General features: G+C 39.3%; 1 protein-coding gene across 4 annotated transcripts in view; it reads left to right on the forward strand.

Annotated features, from left to right (window-relative positions):
- The window catches only part of GRIA3 (glutamate ionotropic receptor AMPA type subunit 3), a 145609-nt gene that overhangs the window by 1339 nt on the left and 125690 nt on the right, over positions 1–18580 (forward strand). For all 4 annotated transcript variants that reach the window (XM_031504790.2, XM_031504791.2, XM_021548471.3 and 1 more), the window contains exon 2: positions 10–168. In XM_031504790.2, the coding sequence (XP_031360650.1) occupies positions 10–168 (159 nt within the window). The remainder of the gene's footprint in view (positions 1–9; positions 169–18580) is intronic.

The following is an 18580-nucleotide window of genomic DNA, read 5'->3' on the forward strand; positions in this document are numbered from 1 at the left end:
CTCACTTAGGTGGACTTTTCATGAGGAACACTGTTCAGGAGCACAGTGCATTTCGATTTGCTGTGCAGCTATACAACACAAACCAAAATACCACAGAAAAGCCCTTCCATTTGAACTATCACGTAGATCACTTGGACTCTTCCAACAGTTTTTCAGTGACAAATGCTTGTAAGTAAATACCTGGTTTTTAAAAATATATTAATTTGTTATCTATCTTACATTCAGTTCCTTCCTGGTAGCCTAGAGTTCTTGGTCATACAATACAGTGCAACAAATGTGTATAGTGACTGGAGGTTTAGTAGATTTGCAGCATTATGTTGAATACCTTAGGAAAAGTTCTCTTACCACTTCATCCCCTTAGTTTGGTTTTTCAGGAAAACAACCATGTTGTTGATACAGCAGTGCTGTGTGGCTGCAATCAGTGAATTGCTGCTGAAGTAAGATCCCTTTTCCGTTGAGTCTACAACCTAGCTGTATGAAAAGGCATAATTTGCAAATAATACACTATGTAGGGAAAAACCAGAAACCACTGTTTAGAAGTGACCTTGAGAGAGCAGGCTAAAGGGGCTTATTTGCCTCATCTGCCTTGAAATACTGAGTTGTTTTCTTACAGTGAGAGTCCTGTGAAAAGCTGAGGAGACTGTAAACTGACACATAATGTTAGAGCTGAGGAGAGAGAAAATGGAATCAGAACACTTGGATGCTAGGAGAAATAGCTCTGCACAAGCAGTGCACTTGTAGAATTTGAGCTTTTATTAACAGAAGATGCAAAATAAAACTTTGAGTATTTAAATGTGGTATTTAAATGCAAAATCTCTGTCAGAAAGACTTGTGCGTGTTCTGCATTTTAAGAAGCATTCCTTTACCAATAGTAGTTCCTGGATATTTGTTTTACTGATGTATCCAAATTCGATTCTGTGCAAGTTTTATTGTAAATCTTTGGAAATGAAAGGAGTCCTCTTTCAGGGTAACTAATGCACTTTGCAATGTGGAGATATATGTCTGCACATGATCTAATGGACTGCTGAATGCAATGTACTAACTTCACATTATGAACAGGTTTCCTCTCACAGTTTGCAGGTTTATACTCAGTGTAAAATGGTCAAAGAGGAAGCATTGTACTTAAATAATGAAGTACTGGAGTACAGAAAACTAGTCTTTTTTGCTTTAAAACAATTCTGTGTTTTGAATAACTTATTTATTTTTTTATTTGCAGGAGATAGGATAGTTCTTATATTCCTGTCCCACTGTATATTTTGAGAAAGTTGGTGGTTAAAAAATATACAGTAAGGAAACATTTGGACAAATTTTGGATTGATATTCTAATATATCCCCCATGTGACTGCTTCTTGGTAGTGCAGTGTTACACTCTCCAAAGGACTTTGAAGTAGGACCTTTAAAACTTCTGCAGAGGGGTTAGTTATGTAATATACAATAAAAATACTTGGTAAAGTGAGAAAAAATGGTAAATAAAAGCATGTCTCTACTTTGCATCTTATTTTGCTAATCCTATCCAGCTTCAACAGCTCTTACAACAAACATCAGACTATTAATCCTTAATCAGTGTAATCCCTTCAAGAGGCTGCATCTCAAGCACAGTTTCCTAAATATCAATTATATGGATTTAAACTAAATACATTGAACTGCTTGGGTGATTAATTATTAATTGTTTTTTAAAAGTTGTTACCAGCTCTTCTCCCACCAGCAGAATTGATACACACACTTGTTTAGGACAGTATTCTACTCATCTTCTGACATCTAATGATTTTTGTCAATGCTTATTAAAAGCTGTGGCAATTTTAGTAAAGTGGGATGGTTTTCTGTAATACAGGGCTGCATGTTCCAACACCTGTATTACCAGTGTAGTAAAATTGGGAAAATTAAAATCTCTGGAGAAACTGTAGACCAAAGAAGATGTACCCACAGTAACCTATTTAAAAGCAGAAGATGTGAAAAAAGAAACGGACGAAAGAAAATGAAAAGGTGACCTTGTCTGTACTGTGTCAACCACCTCATAATACTGTTGATAAGAAAAGAATATGGAGAGTCGATAAGTCACCACTCACAGACTTCAGTAGCTCAAAATATAAAAAATCCCATCAGAACAGTTATTCTTTTGAATCTGGTACCAGTTACCTTTGAAAGTCAGAACACTTATGTGTATCAATGCATTAGGATGAATTAATAGCTCCTCACACTACCTGACCAAAATTCCAGCCTTTAACTATATCCTCATTTCCTCTGGGAGTGGCAGAAAATTTCAATGTGCTGCCATATCCATGCAGGAATTCTTTCCACAACATTTTTACCTCACTTGGAGATAAGCATATATTGTCTCCAGTGCTGTCACACAGCCGTTTGATCAATATTTGCAATTGGCAGGGTTCCATAGGAGAGAAACCTGCAGTGACTCTGCCTTCACTGGGGAGGGAGGCTGTGGCTGACTGTGGTGGGATAGGTACAGGAGCTGAGAGGAAATTGAAGAAAGGAGAGAAAGGAGCATGTGTAGCCTGAGCATAGTGCCTGTACTAGGCAGCATCCATTAAAAAATACTTTTCATTCTCTTTTGCATAGATTTGTGTGAGCGTGACTGTAGTAAGTGCTCCTGTGTGCAGGGATGGGGGGGGGGGGTCTCTGTTCAGAAAGACTTGGGTTCTTACTGTGCAGCTGCACATCCTGCTTGATGCAATCTGGTGCATTCCAGAGGAGAAAAAAAAAAACCTCTTCTGAAGTATTCTCATGAGCCTGAGAAAAATGGCCCACCTCTGCTACGGCAGATTTGGCAATATCCCAACCTGGGAACAAACTTGTTTAGAAGCAGAAGAAAATTCCTGCCCTAAGCCCCTCCCTCTCATTCTTTTTTCAGTTAAATGATGCATAATCTGATTTATGTACATGTATTCCCTGCTTCGCTGCTAGCACCAAGCCTCTCTCTGTATATTTAATTTACACACATTCATACAGTATTTATCTACTCTGTATTTATCTGCCCACTTATTTATTTAGCTGTATGATATCTTAACAGAGAACAAATGCAAACACAGATGAAAATTCCAGTGTATTTAAAGGTGAATTGAAGTTTATCAGTTGGCTCTAGGGAAATTATTACATTTCTTAAAATATGCAGCTTTTTGCTATCAGTAGAAACAGAAAGCAAGCTAACTTGACCTATGAATTTATAAAATCAAAATCAGGTTATATTTTCTTTAAAAATGCTAATGTAGGGAGTGAGCTAGCTTTTTCAGAATAATATGAATGTGACAACTTAAATGTGTAAATTTGTCACTGAAGCAATATCTCCCATGCATTTCTCATAATCCGATGATGTTCATGTTCATGTTGAATTGTGTGTATGGTTCTGTAGATCACATTCCCTAGAAATAACCCACGTCTGTCGTTCTGCTCTGCACTTGTAGTGCACTGTACTAACACTGCTCCAGCCTCTGCAGTGTCAGCTCATTAGCACACAGATCTCATATTCCCTCTCTGCACTGTCATTGCAAAAAATTGCTGTTGTACACCTTTACAGCCAACAAATGTGCACTTGCCTTATGTACAATCTTCAAGAAATATTTAGAAAAGTAAGCTAAATCTTATGTGTAGTCTCCCTTGAATTTGTCAAAGCCTTTTTAATGAAAAGCATAGTTTTCATTAAAATCTGTTGATCATGTAAATGAAGGTGGTGGGATGTGTGCAGATGAAAAGGGGCTGTGATTGTAGAATCTAATTAATCTACAGATAGATTCCATCTCTCAGCTAAATCTAACCTATCAGCTGCAAATTCTTGTCCCATTATTTTTTCTGAGTTTTTTTCTTATGTGGATTTCTTCTAAATCCAGAAAGCTTTTTGTATTTTACCAATTATAGATGTGTTGTGGTTTTTTTTTTTTTTTACATGAGCATTCATTTTTCAAGAGACCAAAAAAAAAAGAGGGAAAATGCAAAGACATGCTAACCTTAGGTTGCTAAAATCCTGTAGATGGTTGTATTGGCACTTTCTCGAAGGGGTCTGATTCCAGACTTATAAAAATTTACTTTAGCATCCTTGCAGTTCTTGTGTTTAATCCTAAAAATTCAACTTGGGAGATTTTAAAGGGAAAAGTGCATGTTCATTGTTGTGAGAGTGTTGCAGAAAATGATACCTCGGGACAAGTAGCAGACAGTTTTGCAGTTTAACTGAGCTGCTCCCTCTCCCAGGGCGCAGGTGTGGGGGTGTGTGTGCTCACACGCACCCTCACTCGCACTCCAGCGCACGTGCACGAGCCCACGTTTTCTTTAGGTGCTGTTCAGCATTTCTTTGTGCCAGTGGGCAGATAATTTGCTTCCCTTGCATCTGTGTGCTCTTTGGCCAGCTGGCAGAGGACACTGATGCTGCAAGTGGTCAGCTCCCTTCTGCCAAAAGCATGAGCATGTGTTGCTGGAAGCATTGCCAAGTTTGGGCCGGGTACTGGTGGTTTTGCGGGAGCAGCAAGCACAGGGGAGATGCCTGAACTCTCCCAGTATGGAATATACTCTGGTTTCTCCAATGTCCTGTGGTAAAACACCTGGAAATGTGCTTTCTACACAGCTCTGCTCATTACAGACCACTGAAAATGCCATTCATGCTGCAAAATGCGCTCAAGTATCATGGTTAACTGCTGCATGACCACCAAAAGCAGCTGACTTCAGTTTAGGGGTCAAAGCTTTTGCATTATTTGGTCTAGGTTGAAACAGGAAAGGTGTCTTCCAGCTATCATTTGTTTCCATTTCATGGCAGAGCAGATGATTTGTCATTAAACTTAATGTGATATCAGTGTTAGCAGAAGGAACTATACAATTTTCGAACTATTTCTTTGTTATTTCTTAAAATAATTTCAGAATAAGCTTTCTCTCCTTTGCTGCATACATTACATTGATGTACTGTTTAGATGTTAGGATGCCATTTAATTCACACAGTTTAGAGGGGAAAAATACCCTACGTGGATGGACACTTACTTGAGAAACTCTGAGTTCACCAAATGAATGAAGAGTAAAGCATGGTAAAGAGTGCCATTTACTTGTTTCATTTTGGAAAGATTTTGTGCAGATGCAGATAGGAAGTTGTTCAGTTTTCCTATATAGCACAGGGCCTGGAGGACCCATGGGGCTGTTAGGGCAGGTTGGAGAGCTACTGATTAACTACCCCTTCCCATGAAATATATAACAGCTGTAGTTTATCTCTGGGAGGAAATGGAGATGCCATGATGGGAAACTAGCCTGTGACAGAAGCTTTTAACAACAACGAAAAAAGCCCCGCAGTTTTGTTGAAGGCTGATTTGGGAGCTTGCCCAAGAGCTGCAGAAAACAGTGGGTTTCTTTCCTCTGGGTTCACTGTGTTCAGTGTCTGGGAGGTGGGAGGCCATCCTACTGCCAGTGTAGGACTGTTATGCAAGAAGGTGTGAAATGAGAGAGCTGATGCATTTTCAGTGTTTCTTTGTTGTCACAAACCATTGATTTAACATTTTCCATTTAAAGTACATAATTTGTCATTACTAGTTCTAGAATGCTAATTTTGATTTAGTTCGGCATCCTTAAAATGTTTTAGAATATGTTATTTTTGAAACAGCAACAGTGTATTTTCATCATTCATTTCAAACCAAGCCAACCCATATAAATGAAAACCTGTGTTCATTTATTGTGAGAAAGGTGTTATGTGAATTGGTTTAGGGCATTTAAGTTACTGCCTGAGAGCAGTACTTTCTGTGCTGCTGGAGAGCAGAGATCACTGGAAGGCCATCACCCCTTTTCTAAGAAAACTCTTAAGGCAGCCTAAAAACTCTGTACCTATTGTCAGGAGGTTTGCTATATGAAGGCTTGTACTTCCACTGGAACAAAATGATGATCTAAAGCAAAAAATTTAGAAATTATTGATCTAGATAAAACCACTTTCTGTGAAGCTGTGATGATCACTGCAGTGAAGCAATTTACAAATTTCACCCATGGAGATTCTTTTCTTCTAAATATGCATAAGCCAGAAGCTTCCCCTCTGTTGTATCACCTGCTTTATGTTATTGTTGATCTTCAGAATATCAGATGCCTTTGAAACTTCAAATTTGAAATAATCTTTGAGTTTTCATGTGCAGCCATCTGATGGGGACTTCAGGGTAGACACTCCTGCTCTGCTGCTTGCAGTCATCGCAGCTGGACACTGATAACTACCACACTGCCTCACAGGACACACTCCAGCCTGGCTCTGTTGGGAACTTTGGAGATATTTCTATATCAGCAGATACAGAATGCAGAGTTCATTTTATTAGTGCACAGCAATGTGTGAAATATTCAAAGGCAGTGAGTACCCTTTTAGTTGGTCTCACAAAGATGTGTTAGTGGTGATACTATCGTGTATGCACAGAGCAAGAGAAACAGGTGAGATAGGGTTTCTATGTAAAGAGAAAGAGTGAATGTAGGAGCGAGTTATGTCAGTGAATCCTCTGAGCAGTCATTCCTGCATATCCTTGCCATTGTGTCTGAGGCTCTGGATCTGTGTTATCATCTTAACTGTTTCTGAAATAGCACGTGGCAACGTGCAACCCTGACACAAACACCACACAGGAGGCACAGACACCCTTAATGCGTGAGCATCAATCTGCAGAGACACAGTGCTGTGGATAATTTGCCCAGGCACTTGTAGGAAGGGTGAATTGCTTTCCTGGAATGGATAACAGTGCAGGTGAGCACTCTTCTGCTGGAATGGAGTGACCTATCTGGTCACTTGTATGTAATTATTTTGCCAGACTGTTTGGATGTTTCAGATATGCTGAAAGTTTTTTTGATTTGTTTGTTTCAAGTGCAATTTACATGTTTGCTTTCAATCCACTTATAACTTAAGTGATTGGCTTCGAATGCTTAGTCCTGCCCTTGTGTTGGGCTGATATTTGCTAGAGCTTATTCAAGTGTAATGTTTGAAATTCTGGTCAAGAATTTAAAAAATATGTCTGGCTGTATGGGTTCTTCAATAGCTTGAGAGTTTTTTAGTAATAGGACTTTGTTTAAAAATATATGCAGCTGTCTGGATAAGAGATAGCTAATGTCTGATGATATACAGTCTGTGCATAGTCACTCATTTTGTGTATACTTCATTATTTTCACACGTCTTTCTCCTGGGCTGATGTGTGTAATGGTGCTTGCTGATTTCACCATGGGTAGTTTTGCCACATGCAAGCATCAAGCATTTGAGCCTGGCCTATCTGGTAAAGGGACTGACCTTGGGAAATGGTGGAATCCTCTGTGGCTCATAGCATGATTTGGAGTAAGTTGAATTGTCATTTAATGGCATGGTTTTGCTGTCTTTTATACAAGGGTAGTAAAATTTACCTCTAGCTCAGAGGTACTGCAAGTCTGTTTCCAGTAAAAACTTGGAGAGCTTAGGCTAACAGCACCTTCTTTGATTTATTGATCACTTCTTCCACTTCCTAAAATAGACAAACCCAAAACCAAAAAACAACCAACATAAAAAAAAATCAAGAAGAAAAAAAATCCCCACCAAAATCCAGCCTACTTTTGATCCTGTTGAAAGATGAATTGAAATTGGCAATTACAAATTTTCTGTCCTTGCTGTAAGAAGATGTTCATTCCTACTGATGGAGCTGGGAGAACATGTGTCGCAGCTGTACAGCAAGCCAATCTATCACTTGGCTAAGGAGGAGTTTTCAGCTCTTTACCTGAAATAAGCAAAGCTGTTGGAGAGAAAAGATATTTGATACTGGAAAGTTTTTTGTCCTTTGATTCTTTATAATAAATATGGTCCATGGTACTGCAGCACAGCATATGCCCAGTTCTTGCCTACCTGACCCCACACTCTGACTGCTTATTTGAGTGATGGGAGAAAGACCTGTCTTTACTAGAAGTGCTGCTGTCTGTTGATTTCTGCCAGTGAGGTGGGCTGTAATCAGTATCTCACAGCTGCTAGCTTTTCCAGGAGATGTGCAGCAGTGCGTTTCAGGGGTTGCTGCCTCCCGTGATTTCTTTGTCTCATTTCCATTTCAGAGATCTTAGTCTGATATGGGTGCTGCAGCCCACTTAGTGAACATGGATCAGGTCTTGTGGATCACAGGGTTGCTGCATCATGACACACATCTTGATTTGTCTTTGTACTCTGCTGTGCATGCTAAATTCCCTAAAACTTTTTGGTGGTTGTTGTTGTAACTTGTGTTTTTCTGCTGAGGGGGAGCTGCAAGAGGGAAGATGGTCTGGGGAAAAGTAGTAATGGGAAAGTTTTTTCAGGTGATGAACTTTTGTAGCCTTTCTACAGGAGAGCATGGTGAAACACTGATTTTTTACCAGTTACAGAGGTTTTGTCTTCTTAGACTTTACCACTTGTGTCACCAAGTTTGAATTCTAATGAAGTCTGCTGGTCAGAAAACTCAAGTTCGTGCATTCTTTTTTTTCCAGCAGTTAGATGAGAGCTAATTAGTGTCTATTGATTTGCAAAGGACTGACCCCAACTCTAACCCTGGATTGACTCAAAACTGTTAGGGGGATTTTAAATTATCTAGCAAGTTTAATGTACTCACCCATCTTTCTCTGAAGTGTTTGTGCAGTGGTCAAGTAGGATCTCCAGAGTGGCTTCACTACTGTTGTGGAATATGTGAAAAGCACTTGAACCTAAGGAAGTGCTGAATGAGCAAACATTCTGCATAATACCTACTATCCAACTCTGAATTTCTTTTTTAAAAATTTGCTTTTTGTGCCTATTTGCTTATGACTTCTTGATGAATTGAAAATGGGCTAAAGAGAAAAAAGGTACATGGTCATCATGTGCCAGCTGATCCTATTTCTTTCCTATTTCAGCCATGTCAGCAGAGTGATTCTCATGACTAATGGTAGTTTTTATATATTTATATTTAATGCCTTGGCCGGCTCAGAGCTACTTCCTCTATAGAACCATTATCCCACTGTTCTGTGCATCCCAGAAACTAATTGTATATCCCAGAATATCATGATCAAAATTATGGGAGCTATGTGACTTACTAATTTTTCATTTCAGATGTAGTTCCAAAAAGGGTTTAAAGATTAATTTGGGATCAACCAGAAAATGTGAGAATTAAAAATAAAAGCTTTTTAAAATAGTTTTCAGACCTAAAAAAAAAATTACTGAGCTTCAGTTGAAGTCAAATATTTTGTTTTGGAAATGATGATTTCTGTTTTGTGCATTTTCCTGGTTGAAACAATTTGGTGAAGCTTATCCAAGCTAGCAAGATGCTTCCTGCAGGCATGAATTTACCTGTTTTAGTGTAAAAGCACCTGTTCTGTCCAGTTTTTATAACAACATAGATTACAGATGTGACTAAAATTGTGTGTGATTTGGAAGAAATCCTGCTTTTTTTCAGGGTATGTAGTTCAAACTGCTTGTGATGGATTTTATGGATAGATGACTTTTGTCAGTCAAAGTATGTATAGTATATCTTCCCACACCATCTACAGGCAATTTACTTTATTACTGGAGAGGCAGCGAGATAAGCCCAAAACTGAGCAAAATGAGACCAGTTCACCCTCCTGAAGTTCTCCACTGCTCCAGCTGCAGAAGCTGCTCTGAAGCATGGATCAGTGTAGCTTTCTACATGCAGAGGGTAGTAAATGTTGTGAAGGTTTCCAAACTGCACTGTCCTGTTTGAAAAATGTGTGTTCATATGCATCAGGTTTGGTTTACTGACAGTTACTTTGTTCTATATAACACAAAAAGAAATTGCAAGTGGTGATACTTAGTTATGCGTATCTGCAGTGACCACTGGGACGTAATGTTTAGTGCTTTATTATTCTACCCTCAAAAAAAAAAAAAAAAAAGAAAAGAAAAAAAAGGCCTCTGTATCCCATTGGAATAAATAGGGGCAGTCAGTGTAGGCACACAGGGTGTGGTGATTGGGAGTGGGGCTGTGCCCAGCCTCATCCCCAGGGGCTCAGCTGTGAGCAGCAGGGGAGCAGCACTGACAGCGATGAGCCATGGAGTGCCCAGGGCACTGAGCAACCACCAAAGGGCACAGAGGGCTCACAGGGGCACTGCATCAACATGGGGGGATAAAAGGTTGGGCTGAAGAACAAGAAGGACAGATGCTTGCAGCCTTGTGAAGTGACCTGATGTTACTCTGTGTGGGCAGGTGCCTGAAGCCTTCTGATGTGGCATGGTGTTAATTTGTGTGAGTAAATGCTTGCAGCCTTCTGCAATTCTATGGGGATACTCTGTGTGTTGTGGCTGTCTCAGCTGTGACATGTGCTGTGACAGTTAAGATACATGATGGGGTTTTTTTTCTGGTGTGATTTACACTGGGGTAGGTTTAGAGTAGCTGTGTGAAATCAGTAAAGGCTAAAAGCAGAGTGGTCCCTCCTGGAGTGTTCCTGGCCCTTAAGTAGGGAATGTGGGTCCAGGACAGCCAATGGATTCTTCAGGGGAGATCCTGAACATCTTAATCAATAGCACACCTTTCCTCCAGGGCTGTGTGGGTTGTCCAGACTCCTGACTTCATCAACTAACTGAATACACCCTTGTGTTGCAGAGCATGTTATTTCCTTCTGGAACTTTGGGAAATTCAGCAAAATGATCACGTTCAGCTGTAGTAAGTGTCCCCTTATAAATGATGCTGGGTATCTCAGAAGTATCTGTAATAGACTCTGTAGAGCAGAATCTGCTAAGGAAAGATTTCGTTTTTCAGTTGAAACAAAATAGTGTAAATCAAATAGTCTCCAGTGGAAAGTGCTGACCCTGCTTTTAGCAGAAGTCACTTATACCATATCTGCTTTCAGTTTTTCTTTTTTTTTCCCCTTTTTCCAACTACAGGTATATTTTTTGTAGCTGTGAAGCTTTCACTACTTTTCTCTGCATCAGTTTATGTATTTTGCAATTCTTTTATGAATAGAGGCTGTGTGACATTAAAGACTGTAGACTCTTCTGTGAAATTTAACTCCTTGTGTCTTTTAGGTGCTTGGATGAATAGTGATAGTTTTGACTGTAAAACATTGCATCTTTTTCTGAGTCATTCTAGAGATAATTCAAGAACAAGTCTCTGGTAGAGCAGGGTCTTTTGACAGAAGCATAAAGCTAACATATGAATTTATTTTCATGTGTAAAAACACACTGTTGTTTTTCATAAACGGGGAACCTGTTGTGGGTAATGATGCTAACTCCTGCATCCTGGTCAGGTTCCAGCTTGGATCAGTATCAGCATAAATCTGTTATTTTCCTGAAAGCTTTATTTAGATAAATTATCTGCACTTCCTGTCTTAAATTCTTATTGTGTTGTTCTGCAGTGCTAGCCCCTGTTTCACATAAGATGCATTTGAGATTTGAGGCAATCTCTGCATACGCTGGAGGATACAATTTGATATTAAAGTATATTTTCCTTGCAGGCTTTTCTGCAAAGATTCTGTGCTTCCTTGGTACTGTCTGGAGATTCTCTGTGTTAATAAGAATTGTTTTATTAATTGATTCCAGAATCTGCTGCACTGGAATAGTCTGCCTTAGTCAGGATCTCCATATGAATTTTAAAATGGCATCTTTCTGGAGAAAATTCTGCTTTTTACTATGTTGTCTCTAAAACTGATTATATCAGCCCAGTTTATTTCTTATATATGCTGGGTTGATTTCAGTTTACAGCAAAATTCTCTATAGGGGGATTAAAATAAAAATTGTGTTTTCAAGAAGGCTGGGTGAAGCTATGAGATAAGAATCATTTCAGTTTCTCAGTAATTCAGTTCTGTAACTGAATGTGTGTGGAGTACCCTTGAAAAAGTATCTGAAAACTCCAAAAACAGGAGACCTTCTGCAAAAGGGTGTGGGAAGGGCAAAAGTAGCATGACAGTCTCCCCTGCTATCCTGGCTGTCTCTTTCCTGGATGAAAGAAGCTGTAGAAGTGCAGAGCATTAGGATCAAACCTCCTGGATAATCAGGACTGTGACTTTGTTCTGCATGACAGAGAAGGGCCTGCGGTTCCTGCTGCTGCTGCCTTTTCCACTGAGCCTGCCAGCAGAAGGATCAATTAGTGCCAGCTGCAGGAGGGCAGCTCCCTTACAAAGGCCTGTGTCCACTTAGAACTGTTCATTTAAGCTCTCATTATGAACTTCAGGTTAATAACAGTGCATGCTGCTACCTCATCATTTACCTGAAACTGAAAGACTATTTTACCAGTTTAGCCATTCTCCTACCTAATTCAGGTGACTTTTTGTGACTGAGTCCAACTTTAAATCTCCAGGAGAAGTGGATCATGTTGTGCTGTGATGATTACAGTTACAGTGTGTAGAGATTTATTGGCAATGTAGAATAAAAAGTAGTAACTTTAAAATATTGATGATCAAAGATGTGCAGCTTGATAAATTCACCCATTCTTAAAAGCTGGCTTTTCTTTATGGATGCCCTGCAGACAATTTTACTTTAACAATAAAATCAAGGCTTTCATTTTAAAACAGCCACAGCCTGCTTCATTTCTCAGAGGTGTAGAGGTTGTGAGGTTCCTCTGTTTGTCCACTGGTGAGTGTTTTCTTTTCAGAGAAGTTGGTGCCAATAATCCTTTTGCTGTTGGTGGTTATGCTGAAAATATCCCACTGCAATGCTGGCTTAGTGTGGCTGGGCGTGCTGATTGTCATTAAACTAGCATTAAGCTTGTAAATTGGATAATGCTACAAGTTGAAGATTATTTTAATTGCTGGGATATAAATTTTCTGAGCAACAGGCTTTAAGACTTAAAAGTGATTTCGGATGTAGATGGACCAACGTGACTTTTGAAGCTTGGTGCAGCAGCAGTTTGATTATTTGGGTGCACACATATGTGCTGTTGCCTCCTGCTCAGAATGTGTTCAGAGGGCTTGGGCACTTCTGCAGAGCTCATCTGATGGAGTTTCTTTGGAGCATTACACTCCATGTGAAGAAGCTGAGGTGATGGCCTCGGCTCCCATTCATGATATCTGCAGAAAAGAATTGCTGCAGTCTAGTGGTGTATTGAGCTCTCTGCAGTGGTGGCTCATGGCACCACAAATCCTGCCTGGAAGCCAAAGAGTGCCAGCCTCTAGGTTCTTGGGAGAACTGATCTTCCCTGTTTTCCCTAGAGCGCACACCAAGCATCTTGTAATTCGGACAGTGAAATAGGGTAGAAAACCTCTAAGTAAGAATTCCTGGTGTTTAGGAGATTTTCTGCAGGAGATGCGTGCCTCAGCCCAGGGCTGGTGACCCACCAATGTGCAGGGTTGCATGCTCGGCAGCAGTGGTGTTGCAATACTTGCCCACAGCCCTGCAAGGCTGCCAGGGAGAGACTCACTACAACCACAGCAACTGGATCTCTTTCACTTCAGGGCTTTGGAAGCTTTCTTTGGGATCTGTACTCCACAGGGATGTGCTTTTTTCCTTTAGTCAGCTGTCTTTATTCCTTTTTCTATGTTCTCTGTTCTTGCTTTGTTTTTATAGATAGGAGCATAATTTTAAAATAAAAAAAAATGGAGCTATTTCACTTCCCAGAGACAGGGAACAGGACTGTGAATGGCGCCTTCTGTTCCCCGTCTGCCTGGGTTCACCTCGCGCCCATCAGCCTTGGCATTAGTCTCACTCACATGGAGCTGTTTGGTTTGTTTTGCTCTCAATAACTCTTTTGAGAGTGGGCAAGTTTCACACTGAAGTAGTTAAAAACCTCAGACTTGCTCACACTTCCTTTTAAGTTACATTAGTGTAAGTCACTACCCAGGCTGGGTTTGCTCAGATCACTGGAGCTGTCTGTGAATCCAGTTTGACTTTTGAGCTATTTACCAGTCCTTGAGATCGTGTGAGTTTCCTGCAAAGCTGGAACTGCTGAAGCACTGGAGGGATCCTGGAGCTTTCAGTGGGGCCTGTATGTAAATACAGTAACTGTGTGAATGAAAAACCAACAGTAAAATTCATCAGCATTTCTTTAGTTTCTTGAAGGCTGCCGTGCCTTCTGTGCTGATATGAGACTTCTGCAGCTCCCAGTGATGAACCCCCTGAAACAAATGACTGAGATTAGTATTATTTATAGATAACCACAGAGATCATTCATCCTTCTCAAGCTGTTTATTTTTGGGCAGCCCAGTGAAACTGATGAAATTGCCAGTTGTCTGAAATGCTGCTGCCAGTTGTTTGAATGAACGGTATTGATTATAGTTACAGGACTATTCATCTCATACTGGCACGCATACAATACATGGATTATAAAAATGTTGTCTCTGTTGACAGCTGGGTTATGAAATGATACACTGAATTATATGTCCTTGCAGGCAGTGTCTGCATTGACTTTTCTTACCCTAATTCGAAAGTACTAAAAGTTACTTGAAGGAGTCCAGAATGGAGCATTGGACTCTGAAAATATTTTTTGTAGCTTTGTTAGAAACAACCAGTTGACAAGTTCATGGTGAAGTGCAGTTACACAGCAAAACTCCAGTGAGTAGTAACTGGTTTAAACAATTTTCTGCTGTGGAGGTGAAGAACATTTTTTTTATTAAAAGAGTAAATGACTTCTTGGAAGTTGCAGATAGAAAAGAGACTATTTAAGTGTACTTTATTACCACAGTTTTGTTTTGAAATCAAAGAAAACCTTGAGACAAGCCCTATTTGCAAGACATACAGTAGTAGCCTTCTGGCTTCAGAGCAAATACCTTCATCTTTCTCTTTTTTTTATTTTAAAAAAATGCATTGATGCAGTGATTGTGTTTGTCTACAGCTACCCTCAAAAGTTTTCCATGCTTCATTCTGTCGCTTACTTAATGGTGTGTGTCCCAGTTGCCTGGGTCGTTCCATCACAATGTCTTCTGCCATGGGATTCACCGGAGGCAAGGTCAGCAGATGGCTTGTTGGCTGTGGAACAGTCTGTACTTCTAACTTGAATGAGCTGGAACCCCAAAAGTTGAAATAAAAACCCCTCTCACATCCTCACATTTTAGAGAATGTGCTCTCTCATTGATACATTGCAGTATATTTGAAGGATTTATATTTTGTAAAAGTGTGATTATTAAATAAAGATTAGATGTATTTTTAAGTCTTGTGCTTGAAAATTTCTATTGTCTTGCTCTGTAGCCATGAGTGACTGAAAATAGATTTAAGTGCTCAGAGCATTTTTATTTTAGTTTTACTCATGCTTACTTGTTTATATCTGAAATAACACCACTGCCTCCAGCTGCTGTCCTGAGAGCAGACTTTGCCTATATTTGCCTGAACTAATTGGTACAATGAACCATAACTTGTGTGACAGTGTCACAGTGGTGACAGAAGTAGCTGTAGAATGCTAGGGTGTGTTTTAAAATGTTTGTGATTGTAGCCAATTTATTAAATAATTACATTTAAAGTTTCATTCAATACCTAAGTCCAAATCACTCCAGCTGGAGTTGATTGACTTATCATGCCTCATGAAAACAGATCTATGCCACTATGGTTCTTAAAATTATTTTTGGCAGTACAAGGTTTACAGATTTGCTGTGAATTTGTGTTGTTTGGTTACCAAAGGGTCATGTTCTTCTGCAGCTTGCATTACTTGTGATAGTTTCCAAGTGGAATATTTTTTACCATAATTCAAGGTTTTTCACAGCATAAACTACCAATTTCCTGAATAGGAAAATAATTTTTCCTCTTGTTCTTTCTTTCCTTTCATAGTCTGAGATTTCTTCTTAATCTGCAAAATTTGTAACGAGAAAATAAGTGAAACTAATCTTACTCTTCATTTGAGTGTCTCTTGTCATTGGTTTTTCAGATCCTAGCAAGCCACTTTTTATCTGTCTGCTTCCTTCTGCTTGCCTTTCCTTTGTCTCAGTATCTGCAGTGAAGCTGTTCTAATACCACCACTTTAATTGATGATGTTTTATTCTTAAATTCTTTCTCCAAAAATTTAATCTCCTCTTATGATATGGGATATGCTCAAGCTCTATATAAGTGGATGAGTTAGCAGAATAAATATCCTATGTGTTTATGGGAGAAGAGACACCCCCACACCCGTGCAGTCAGCAGAGAGAGATGGATTCTGTTACTGATTTGTGTGGTGCAGTGGCTGACAAGATACAGTAGCAAGGATAAAACACAAGTGACTGACTGCACTTGGCAAAATTTAGTGGTCTCTTCAGCTGTGAATGGGTCTGCTTAATTGTTCCCCTGCTGAAACGATGCATCAGAGCAGCCCAAGCTGAGCAGTTGTGATGGCTGAACTTGCTCCTGCTGCTCATGAACCAGACAGACTGTAAATGCAAACGGTAGGTGCTCCCCTTACCTCTAATTAAAGCATGGATGTGGGTTTGACTTCAGCTGCAGTGTCAAGTTACTCACAAAGCCACCTTGGGAGGTGATAAGCAGGTATTTTCACTAGATACTTTTGCCTTTTTGGCTTCCTTGGCAGAAAGGACAGCTTGAGGGTGAAGAAATGTACAGTGATGGATCTCTCCTTTTTTTTTTTTTTTTTTTTTTTTAATTATGGAAAATTGTGACATTTCTACAGTTCACTTTAGTGTAAAGAGGGAAATGTCCTGTGAATCCTAAGGAAAGATGTCCTTCACTAAGCAGAATTGTCTCATTCTTTTGTGGAGCTGCAATATGACTGCTTCTGTCCTATTTGTGGTTTAAAGATACAAGATCAATTGTGGTAATAAAGATTACCTGTGATGGTTATCTGGGTTCTTGAGAAAAGAATGGCAGAGGAAGAAATAAGGGTGATAATGTCATTTGAGAGGTTGCTTGTATAGGGCTTGTAGCTAAACCACCTTATTTAATATTCTTCAGTGTTCTGTGTTCTTGTCCCTAAGGGCATTAACACCTTGTTGGAGAGCTTGGCTGTTGAAACTGAACACCCTAATGTCCAAACTTGCCTTTCAACAGTCTGCTCAGCTGTATAAAATGCTGTGTGGATATCTAATTCAGGCCCCAGCTTTGTTCTATGTGAGCAGCAATATCCATTGCAAGAGGCCACCTGTGTAATCTCTGTTAGATGTCAGTTGGGGTGAATTGTGTTGTCCTTCAGGAGAATGAGAATATATGGGCTTGCTTAGCTTAAATAACTGGTTATTTTCAGATCTAGTTAATCACAAGTCCAAGTTTTTCTCCTGAACCATCCTTCCAAAGTCATACATTCAGATAGTATTTTCTAATCATGCTTAGCAATTACATTTTTAACACAAAAACTCTGATTATGCTGTTTTAGAAGAAGAACACTTCCTCTTGTGTTTGCTAATTCTTAGTTTTAAGAACTTTTGAGTTTTATTTATATTTTACTTTTGATTCAAACTTGGCTTTATTCTTTTTCACTGCAATTGTGTAATGGACTAAATGTATGTCTTCTGCTTGTGCAGACAGTATCTGCTGATATCAAGCATGCAGATTTTAAAATTATGTGTACAGCAGCATCTTTGTGTAATAGTACTGTGATCAGTGCTGTTTCTTAATAAGCAACACCATATTACTGCTCCATTCCTGGAGAGAGTCTCACAAAGATGAGTTAAGTTTTCCAGAGTGAGATTAATTTCTCACTTGCTCCTCCCAGTCTCCCCAAAACCGGTATTCAGAAATAAATCTTTTAGGAGAAGAATTTAATTATCTTGCATTTCCCACATTGTTGGCTCTAATTAACCCTAATGTGCTGTGGATTTGCACCTTCACTTGGGAAGTTTGAATGGACTCTGTAGATAGAACAGTTTTAGAAAGAGACTCCGGAATGTGGCTTGTCAGGAGGCTGCAGCTCTGTAGAGCATGATTAGTTTCACTTGTTGGCTTGACCCAGCGTATTTATTCTGCTTAGCTGAAGTCATGAGAATCCTAGATACTGAATTTTTTTATATTTGTTAAAGAAAATATTTTTATTGTAACATTTCCATGGTTTGCTTTATTTGCAGTAATACTCTCCTTATGTTTTTATTCAATGTTAATTGTGTGATAGCAGGTTATATTTTATTTGAGAATGGGCTTGGGTTTTGGGAGAGAGAATAGGACCAAGTATGTGAAGGGAAGCTGCAATTTCTAAAAGGATCTGGAGCCTTTTCCAACTTAAGAATTAAGTTGCACTTCTTTCTAAGATGTGAAATAGTTCTAGGGGACAACCTCAGAGTGTTTGCTGTCTAGAAAGATTTTTAATTACTGTATCATGGGTAGATTTCATGGAAGGGGAAGTTTTTGTAAATAACAGAAATGAAATAATTTGGAGCTAGTGTTTAGCTCATATATTCATGGCTACTAAATTATCCTGTTACTGTCAGTCTCTTTCTTATTCCTACAGTAACTCAACAAAGTAAGAGAAAAGATTCAGTTTAGTTTTGTTTCCCCCCCCTGCAGAGTGAAGAGGAGGCTCCCAGCCAATGGCTACCACTGAATCCTTGTATTACCCAATAATTTTCATGGAATGAAATATTACTGTCAAACATAGAGTAAACTAATAAAATCCTGAAGGTTCTGTGCTTAAAGAGACAGCGTAAATTAATAAATGCTATATACTGTGTGTACAGTTATTTCCTGCTGTCCTTACTCATTGCACCAACATGACAGTCAACCCGAGGGGAAAAATCTTTTTTTTTTTTTTCTCTTATTTTTGTAAGTGGCAACAATTGCTGACTTGTTACAGGATTACATTTCTGTGTTTATTAGTCCCATAACTTTGTCTTCTTT

Source organism: Lonchura striata, chromosome 14 (genome assembly GCF_046129695.1).
Source record: "Lonchura striata isolate bLonStr1 chromosome 14, bLonStr1.mat, whole genome shotgun sequence".
In the NCBI taxonomy this organism is placed as follows: Eukaryota; Metazoa; Chordata; class Aves; order Passeriformes; family Estrildidae; genus Lonchura; species Lonchura striata.